Source organism: Acinonyx jubatus, chromosome B1, assembly GCF_027475565.1.
Source record: "Acinonyx jubatus isolate Ajub_Pintada_27869175 chromosome B1, VMU_Ajub_asm_v1.0, whole genome shotgun sequence".
Taxonomy (NCBI): Eukaryota; Metazoa; Chordata; class Mammalia; order Carnivora; family Felidae; genus Acinonyx; species Acinonyx jubatus.
In genome coordinates, this window is record NC_069382.1 from 163,241,868 (window position 1) to 163,252,642 (window position 10,775).

A 10,775-nucleotide genomic window follows, 5' to 3' on the forward strand; every position below is an offset into this window, starting at 1 on the left:
GTAACTGAGTTATACCCATTCCTACTCTCCGCTAAGAGACTGTGCTTTTCAATGTGGTTTGAGTATTCATTTGCGCACTAAATTCTCACAGTGGTTCATTATGGCTTTGGTATAATTATCTCCCTGTTTTCAAACTAGAAGCTGAAGCAGGTAGAGGTTAAAGAATATTCTCATGGTCAGTCCAAATTCTCTATAAGTGCCATTTGAGATTACTTTAAATGATATCTAGGTGTATTCGAAATAATGATAATATAAACCCTATATGTTACATACTTTATGGTTTAAAGGGTCTTTTTAGAAGATTGACCTAGTGATATAAACTAGGAATTTAGGAAAGAGTGTACTCCCAAGTTTCAAACACCTTCTCCAAAGAGTAATATCACATAGTATGATATTTAAAGCAGAGGTTTAAAGTCACACACATGGGAGTTTTTGTGCTTTTTCAGCCACTTAACAGACAGGAGACCTGGTTATATCACGAAACCTCTTTAGCCTCTAGTTTGAAATTTGTAACATGGGTAAGTATCGAACTTACCTCCTACCCAGTAGTGATGTTTTTTTTACAAATAATACTGTCAGTCTTAACCCTCCACCTGACACATCCTAGTGTTCAGCACGTGTTACCATCTCGCTGTCAGTTACATACTTGGAAATTCCCCTGCATTTGTAACATGGGAACTTTGTGTGCCATTGCAGAAGAAAAGCTGTTTTATAGCTTTCATAGTGGTAGACCCTCAACCCCTTTCCTTTTATACTCCAGCCACATCTGGAAGAATGCCTCATCAGCTAGGGAAAGAGAGGAGGGAGAAACCTGATGTCAGTAAAGGACAAGAAAACCAGGCCCGTTTTTAGATCTTCTGGGCTCCCTGAGGACCTTTCTTATCTCATTTTACCTGAACATTTTGAGAATTCTTTAAAAAAATTTTTTTTAGTGTTTATTTATGAGAGAGAGAGAGAGAGAGAGAGAGAGAGAACATGAGTAGGGAGGGGCAGAGAGAGAGGGAGACACAGAATCTGAAGCAGGCTCCAGGCTCCAAGCTATCAGCACAGAACCTGATGCAGGGCTCGAACCCACGAACCGCAAGACCATGACCTGAGCCAAAGTCAGACACTTAACTGACTGAGCCACCCAGGCACCCCGAACATTTTGAGAATTCTTAATTGAAAATAATTGATATTTGAAATTCTGTTCTAGGCCAATTCGTCCTCTAAATCTGTTGATTTGCACTCTTCACTATTTTGGATAATTCATAGCTGGCTCAATTTTGTTTGCATTTAGATAACTAAGAAGACATTTATGTGAGATAGAAATGCAGATAAATGTTATTTATGTTTCCAGGTTCATTAATTCAGCTGCATATTATGTGCCTACCAGGTTGAAGGCACCATGCTAAATGTAAGTTTATAATGGTAAACAAGACAGACGTAGCACCAGCCTTAATTGAACTTAGATTCTAATGAGAAAAGAAGACGTCAATCAAATAATCTCACTAGAAAGAATTTATACATTTTGAAAAATGCCACGATGGAAGTAAACTGAGTGCTGTGAAGCATGCATATGGGCAAAAAGACTGTGCTGCATAGAGTGGCTGGGAAGGTCTTTTTGAGGACAAAGACTAAACCAAGACCAAATTATGAGAGGGGATTGATAACAGGAAATGCAGGATGGAGAGAGGCAATTCAAGTAAGGAAGTGGCATGGCCAAAGGTACCAAACAAGGAAATATTCTGAAAACTGAAGTTATTTCCTGGGACTGGTATATAACAAAGAAAAGAAGCCATGGTAAGAGGTATTGATTTTATTCTCAGGACCTTGAGAGTGTATTTAAGGGATTTAAGCTGAGGAGTGACGTGATCCCATTTGTGTCTTGAAAAAAATCCCTGTGACTACAGTGTGTCTAATGATTGGACAAGGTCAAGCCAAGCTGGGAGAGCACAAAACATTTAATTTGGTCCAGGCAGGAGATAATTGTGAGCCAGATTAGAGTGGGTGGGAACTGAACTGGGGATTAGGAGGAGAAACAGCTTGTGGTTGAGCTAGGCAAAAAGCAGAATTTGTATTTTATCTTTGTCCTATGTTTTTAGTATTTATTTCACTGCCACCCGTATATGGTTAGTTTATCACCATATGAATAAAGCATTTGACACCAGGGAGAGAAATACTGTTATCTAGTTCAAGAAGATAAATTTCTTTGTTCAGAAATTGAGGTCATATGTTGTAGATGATCATTTCTCTTGTTAAAATATCTCTACATTCCATTTATTCATTCACTCATTCATTCAACAAATATTTGAATAACTACTTGTAAGAGTCAAAATGTTGCATCGTTTATTACATTTATGGTTTTGATTGTTTTCCATGTAAACAACAAAAAAACATGGTTCTTCAGGTATATGGTATCATTGATTTTTACACTGGGGATTTCCTCATGGTTTTAGGACTCCTTTTATTTATTTTCCTAAATTTCACCTTTCTAATTGATAATGATGTTTTTATCAAGATGCTTTTCTGCAGAATTTGAACTGGAGTTTGGAAAATGTTAAGTGGCAGGCTCAACCCACATTCTGTTAATTCTTGTATTTTTCAATAGAAAAAAGAAAAAGCTTCTGTCATGATACAGAACAATGCTTACGCCGTGGCTGTTGCCAATTACGCCCCGAATCTTTCAAAAGACCCAGTTCTCTCCACCATCTCCAAGAGTGCAACCACACCAGAACCCAACAAGAAGCCGGAAAACAAGCCAGCAGAAGCCAAGAAAACCTTCAACAGTGTTAGCAAAATTGACAGAATGTCTAGAATAGTTTTCCCAGTTTTGTTTGGTACATTTAATTTAGTTTACTGGGCTACGTATTTAAACAGAGAACCTGTATTAGGGGTCAGTCCTTGAATCTAGACACAGGTGATCTTTGGGATGTATAGGAACATACGACTTTGTTTGTTTTGCTATGTACAGTCTGACTAATAACTGCTAATCTGTGAACCAACATGTACAGTATGTATATAGCTATATAGCTTACCAGTAGACCTCTAATGGAGACACGCATTTGCTAACTTGCGGAACCGCAGGCAGAAAGCACCCCGTGCCCAAAGAGCCATTGCCTTTTTTAAAGATTTACCCTAGGAACTCGTTCAAAGTGGATTTCACGTGACCTGATTCATTTCCTACTGTTCTAATTGTGATGAAAATGGGGATCCTATACCACACTTTATGAACTCTTTTGATTTAAGTCTTAAATAGAACTATTTTGTACTGTTGCCTAACGATAACGTAAGATAACGTTTTCATTCCAAGGGGAATTCTTCTAAATCACAGAACTCGTTGTATCTGCCACATCAGTGCCCTTCATGAGTGCTCAGAATCCCTGCTAGTGTAATTGGAAGCTTAGCACACATCAGAAGAAAAACTAGAGATCTGAAATCAGCTTTTAATTACTCTGTATAGCATCTATAGCACATATTACAGCATGACAAGCTCAAATAGTTAAGAGTCACTCCTGACAGAATGTTAATTATGCCTAGAATTTAATAACTATCAGAATGTCATGGCCATTACATTTTAGCATCAGAGTTCATTTGAAAGTAAAATTCAAATCCTACAGAGTATTATAATCATTGGAAACTACCTTAAATTAAAACAATAAAAATAAAAAAAAAGACAAATGTGTCTTACTCGTTCCAGGTATATGTTGTATTGAAATTGATCAGCTAAATTTTCTTGGTGCTGGAGACTGGAAAAAGCATCCAGTTTGGCTGCTGTGGAACAACATTCACATTGGATTAGAAAATTGTGCCAAAAACTCCCACTGATGAGAATTCATAGGTGTCACAGTATCTAGATGAGCACTTATACGATTCTCTTCTTTCCTGTTTACTGCAAATTCTGCCTTAAGGCTTCTTTTCATCAGGACTCAGAAGCCACTAATTACAAAGGAAAGGGCAGTGAATTGGCACATTTTTCTGTCTTGAAGCAGTGCTTTCAGATAAGAATTATGTAAATCTGCTTTTGTAAATTGCAACTTTAAATTTCATTGACTCAAATTTACAACAGCTTTGTATACCAGAAGAGGTTTTGGTAAGAGTTGAACATTTTTAAACAGAAACTTTAAAGCATCACCAACAGATTGTGGATTAGTTCACATGCACAAATATAAACACGCACACACGTATCCACACACACACACACACACACACACACACACACTAACTAAATTAGAGTCCACACACATAGCTAAATTAGAAACCACAATTTTCAATTTTATATAATTACTAAATATTAATGGGTAAAATTCATTTTTCTTTTAATATTTAAAATATACTCTCTATGCCCCTGAAATATGTTAATAGAAGTTAACAATTGTGTCTCATGCCTAGATTTAAGATTTTTGGCAAACCCAAAATCCTTTTGACTCACATCTACATTAGCAGTTATTAGTTGACTTTTACTAATAGATACACCTTTATGATGGTGTTTTTGTAGAAACATAAGTAGTCAAATAGTGGCATTTCTTGCAGTTTTGTACAGTATTTCAGTATAGTGCATAAATAAGTATGTTCATAAAATCAATAAAAGAAGTATCTTATGGAAATAAGCAAAATCACAACAAAAATTGCTATTCCTTTGCCTCGTTTAAATTTATTTTTTTCATTTTCTTTGTTTTAGTGTGATTCTATTATGTGCTTTGCATGACTGTATTAATACCAAGGTCACAAATGCATCTTATTAACAGAATTTGCCGTGAAGACAGGCTTGACATTAAAAGTTCCCTCACAAAAGGTAATCCATAATCCTTAATAAAATAAAATTGTTAACATGAGCTAATAAATGTATTTCTTTAATTCCCTTCCAATTACAGCTTATTTGTCATCTAAATAGTTTTAACACATACAATTTATTTATACATTGAAATGGAAGATACCCTATTTTCCTACACACTTAAATATAACATAGATCTGTAGAGTTTAGGGAAGTGTGTAAGAGTCTGAGAACATGCACCTTGCTTGAAGGCAAGCAATAAAAATGCTTTGTACGGTATACATTACTTTACACTTTAAAAACATTGTGCTTGTAAGTTCTACATTTCCCCCTTAATATCTGACTCTAAATTATAAATTTATAAATATGTACATATGTAAAAATAGTTGTAAATAGCAGTTTCTGTAAGACAACAGAAGAGACTCCTCTTTACCTTTGACAAAGGGCTGCGCCTACATCGATGACACCAGTTTCATTAAAATTTAAGGTAGAGTGGCCAGAAAAGTTATTCTTGTTATTCTTATTTTTAGTTTGAATTGCCAAAATCTTATTTGAACCTAATAACATCCTGACAGTTCAGATTTTCTGATGATGTGGATTGGGATTTTTGATTATTTCTCTCATGTTGGTGTATTTTTTTACACATTTCTCCAACTTTTAAAATTTATACATCAAAGGGAACTTTTGGTGTTTCTGGAGAGAGGGAGGATGCTGCATGGAAAATTATTTTAAATCATAGAACCGTAGTGTTTAAAATTATTCTGCTTTCCATAAACCATTGTAAAGATGCAAAAGAAAAGTGACACAAATTTATTAAAATAAGACCAAATTTTCAAGAATTGCATTTTTAATACACTATCAGAGGTCTCTTTGGCCCACATTATGCCTATTTTATGCAGTTGCACATTGACATAAAGAGTTATGGTATGTACAAAATGTAGATAAGTACATGTATATATATTAGAGATAAAGTCTCATTTTTGTATAGCTGCTGCTCTGATTCAGCTAATATTTATTCAACAAATATTTTTTTTTACCTCGTACTGTGTGTCACATCATGATGGTGTTAATAACACTCATATTGCACCCTCAGAATTTAGATGAAAATTAAAGTGCATCTCCTTCTTCTAAAGACTGAAAATCAAAGACGAAATGGAACACGTGAATTAATTTAGCACTGAGAGTTGTTTTAATAAGTTATAAGATCATGAGTGTGCTAAGATAGTGTCTGTTTTGTTTTTTCCTCCTATTCGTGTTCCTATGTTTTAAATACAAAAACGGAACAAATATAACCGGTTAGTAATTATTTTAAACTTCCGTGATTTTTAAAATGCCAGTGTTACTGCTTAGCAATCTTCAGGGATCTCTCTCTTTCGAATTTATCTCAGGTTTGAATAAGTGATCCCCTTGAGCGACATTTCCAATTTTTTTCTTAAATATTTCATAGTTTATCTTATAAAGGACACAGATGCTGTTATTTCACTCATATTTTTCTTTGGTGTGTGTGTGTACATATATATATACCTATATATATATGTACACATGTGTATGTATATATACACACATATATGTATATATATGTATACATACGTACGTGTGTGTGTGTGTGTATCTCATGTGTTTATGATGTGGTTCTTTTTATAGTCCTGGCTGAGGCTAAGGGAACTGAACTCTGCCATGATATCGTAGATTGTAGAGGGACACCAAAGCTCTATGGAATCTGTTTCTACTGTATTTGTCTCTACTATATTTGGCATAGCTTATCATTTCAGTGGGAGGACAAAGGAAGTAAATCAAGTCACCTTCTGCAAAATCATGTTTCTTCAGCATCAAGACTTTTTTCAAATGCTTCCTTCTTGATGCCTTAGACAATACCTATGAAGCACTGAAATGTTTATTATTTAATTTGCGATCCAAGACCATATCAATAGGTTGATTAGTATTAATAACTTTACCAAACACAAAATATTAATAACTTTACCAAACATCAAACTGTATAGGTTGATCCTGTTCTTCGTCTTGTAACAGTCTTACAACCATCTGCATATTTTTGAAACAACTTCCAGGATTTTTTTTTTCATATAAAAAGGTTTGGAATTTTAAGGGAATCAAGCTAACTCATTGTTACCCTGTAGTGCATTTTTCCGTGTAATTGAGGTCTCATGGGAACCGTGGGTTTCCCTCTTATTAATCCAGAGTATACAGAAGCATAACATTTAAACTGGGAAGGACTGTGGTTATTTTTAATATCCATGCTTGGAAGCCAGAGACACTTTATAAAAATCACTCATAACAGTGTGGACAAGACAAATTATAATCTTTTTCTTTATTGAATTCATGCTTAAAAGATGAAGTTCAGTATTTAATGAAATTTTTAATATCCATCTTTCATAATCAACATTTGTATAAAAGATAATAATGTTTTCCATTAGTGTAAGCACTCATATTTTCATCAAGTTCAGAACAAATTCAGGACCTCAAAAATAGTGAAAGAAATATCAAAGAGAAAAACTTCCTGGAAAAAATGAGTCTGTTACTAATTAAACCCAGTGAAGCATTTTCCCTTTTAACGCCCAAGAAAAGGGAGAAATTAAATATGCATCAATATATACAGAAACATTTAACAGTTATGATTCTATCATGGTAAGCACCATGATTAAAATGCTAAAGTAGATGGAGTTCTTGTGAAGTCATGTGGGAATGGTAATCAAAAAATTATTCAAAATCTATCTGTTTCTTATCAGAATTTTGTATCCTCATGTTTTTCTTGAAAATTCTTAATCATCCAACATATTTGGACCACCGTTTTCAACTTTATTTAGTTGAAGTATTCTGTATTTGTCTGTATATGTAAAGAACATTTTCTTATATACATACTAATATACCCCACTTCAAATCACTGTCTCTATGTTGCAGTTTATACATAACATCACTTAATATGTTGCCTGATGGGAAGAACCACTGATAGATGTTTCAGTTTATAGTAGTCTTCCCCAAGAACCCTTAATAAGTTCTTAGCTTTGATTAGAAGAGTGTGTGTATGTGAGTGTGTGTGTGTGTGTGTGTGTGTGTGTGTGTGTGTGTGTGTATTTGCAGGTATGAAAGAACATTTTGAGGAATTCAAACAAATTTATACAATTTATTTTATTAATGGGCCCAATCCCAAATGTAGCTCTTATTACTAGCAATTAACTTAGTCAATAGAATAGTTTTTTCAGTAGATCCATAACAAACATACTAATTGGAATTTAGTCTTGAGCCATACATATGGTTACATATATCCTTCCTATAAAAGTTGTTAACATTTTTCTGATGTACTTCTAGTTGGCCCAGATGATTTCACAATTCTGCTTGTAAGGCAGGAAAGAAAATCTTTCAATTCCAAGTTTCTCAATGGAGGTTTGTAAAAGCTTTCATTAAATTATATATCTGGTTGATCGTATGCAGATGCCAAGTCCTCTCTATATGCATTACTGGTTAGTTTCATACCTTTTTGAATTGAAATGGTTCTGAGTTCATTCTAAGCCCTTCACATAGATTACCTCATTCAGTCCTCGCAACAACCGTAAATCACTGTGTGATTCTTGAAGTTCTGGACAACAACATGCCAACCCAACACATATTTTAGACGAAGTAAAAAAAAAAAAGCTGTATTTTTCTTTGCTTTAATTCAAATTTATATTCATACATTTTGGGGAGCACCAATCCAATAAAAAGACCACTATCTGGTTTTCTATATGACAAAACCAAGCAAACAGCAAACACTAAACTGTACAGCAACCAAGAATCCATTTTTGTGAAACTAGTTATTCATTAATATCAGTCACAATTTAGTTTCTAGGAATATGTTGCATTTTTGTTTTTTGATCCATAGGTAGTGATAATATATAAAAATGCTTAAAGTTGATTAAGAACACTATTTTGTTTTCTTCTTTATTTTCTTCTCTCTCTCTCTCTCTCTCTCTCTTTTTTTTTTTTTTTTTTTGCCAGTTTTGTTGGGGTCAGAGAGGTTTTGTTTTTGTTTACCATATCGTTGGTTTCATGACATTTAAACTCATTGGACTACAAGGATTATGTATTGACTTCATCAGTTTGTTGCAAGTTACTATTTATAGAAAGAAGTCTACAGTGGCCACAAATAAATGCCAGAATTGGGATTGTCAGTGTTGAATTAGCTCAGTTTGTGTGAAAATTTCAGTTCTTCATGCTTTGTTTTAGAAGACTTACTTTACCTATAGCATACTGTCAAATTCCAGCCTATGTTATTGAATAAATAGGAGTGTCTCCAACAAAGTTTATTTGTGAGAACAAATCATATTAGGAAAGCAAAACAAAGAAGTTAGGTATAGAATTAGTTTAGACATAATGGGTGATAGATTTGTTCCCATTTATTTATTTATTTTAAAAAATCTTCCACATAGTAATTGAAGCATTTGACTGTTTTAAACTCTACATAATGTGTGAAATTTGATATATGATTAGAATGGTCTAAATGAAACTGAACTTTGAGCCCCAGTTTTTACAAATTAAACTTTACCATCCATGGATAAATCCTCGATTACTTATTGATCTTAGATGCCTGCTCCATAATTGATTTCACGTTTATTGGGATCCAAATTTTTTTCAAGATTCTTCTGAGCATATACAAATTCAGGTTTTGGTGGGCTCTAAAATGAGGAATGTGACCTTTCATGAAATATTCCCTTTGGAGTTGACATGCATGAAAACTTATGAAAGCTTCATATTTGTTGCTAAATTTGAAAAAAAAACAGAAATGAAATGTTTTTCCCTTGCTACACATTAATAATAAAATTACATGCATAGGGAATGCTTGATAAAGCTCCAACATTAAACTTTAAATATTCACATTAGGTGAAATTTGAAATTTTCTGGGTGACAATACACTTGTATGGTAGTTTTTCTCATTTGAGAAAATCATTTGAGAGCTAATAATATTTGTAATTTGTGACCTTGTTGTAATTGGGAAAAGTCACTATTTTTCACATGTGTAAGATAATTTGACCTTTATTGAATGTCATTCAATATGCTGTGTCATTATGCTTGCTGTTTAAAAAAAGATACTAATCAGTCCCATGCAAATTAATGCTAAACATTATCTTTTTGTACTTATTAAAATTAATTTAAATATATTTGATCTGAAAATTGTGTTTTTTGTACTCTGGTCATTCACTACATGTTTGCTTATAAGAATTGAACTTATTGTAAATGTGACCTTTTTTACATTGGGATATAACACTGATATTTTGTAATAGTGATTTTAAATGTTGTTAGTTTCTTAACTTTCTTTTTAAAATAAAAAATTACAGGGTGACAAATTTTAGGAGGGGTTCATAAATTGCAATTGTCAATTCCTTTAACACTTTAAGAAAGTGGTGCTATGGAAAACCTAAGTTCACCCAGAAAATTGACTGCCCTCTATCATAAAAAGTTCACATTTACATAAAAGTATTCAACAAAATAAGATTTTCTTTTTGTTAGATAGACTCAAGTTCATCATTCTGTTTGTAAATGGAAAATATTACAGCTTTCTTATTCTTTCAATAATGCAATATTATTTAAATGAGTTCTTTTTATTATTATTGCAAGTAGCACTGATATGATATACTTTTAAAAGTCAAAAAGAGGGGCGCCTGGGTGGCGCAGTCGGTTAAGCGTCCGACTTCAGCCAGGTCACGATCTCGCGGTCCGGGAGTTCGAGCCCCACGTAAAGGCTCTGGGCTGATGGCTCAGAGCCTGGAGCCTGTTTCCGATTCTGTGTCTCCCTCTCTCTCTGCCCCTCCCCCGTTCATGCTGTGCCTCTCTCTGTCCCAAAAATAAATAAACGTTGAAAAAAAAATTAAAAAAAAAAGTCAAAAAGATATAAGAGCAGAGCAATTTTTATCAACATGGTAAGTTCTCATGCAAGATTTCTCAACTCTACCCACATTTTAAAATCACTTGAAGTTAAAAAAAAAAAATTGGTCCTACACTGCTTGTCTATAGCTTTTAGTTTAGTCACTAT

At 33.7% G+C, this 10,775-nt stretch overlaps 1 protein-coding gene across 3 annotated transcripts in view; it reads left to right on the forward strand.

The window, feature by feature from the left end:
- GABRA2 (gamma-aminobutyric acid type A receptor subunit alpha2) overlaps positions 1-9,903 on the forward strand; it is a 127,136-nt gene extending 117,233 nt beyond the window's left edge. For all 3 annotated transcript variants that reach the window (XM_053217404.1, XM_053217405.1, XM_053217406.1), the window contains one exon: positions 2,591-9,903. In XM_053217404.1, coding sequence (XP_053073379.1) covers positions 2,591-2,887 — 297 coding nt within the window. In that variant the 3' untranslated portion in view covers positions 2,888-9,903. The remainder of the gene's footprint in view (positions 1-2,590) is intronic.
- The last annotated feature ends 872 nt before the right edge of the window (positions 9,904-10,775 follow it).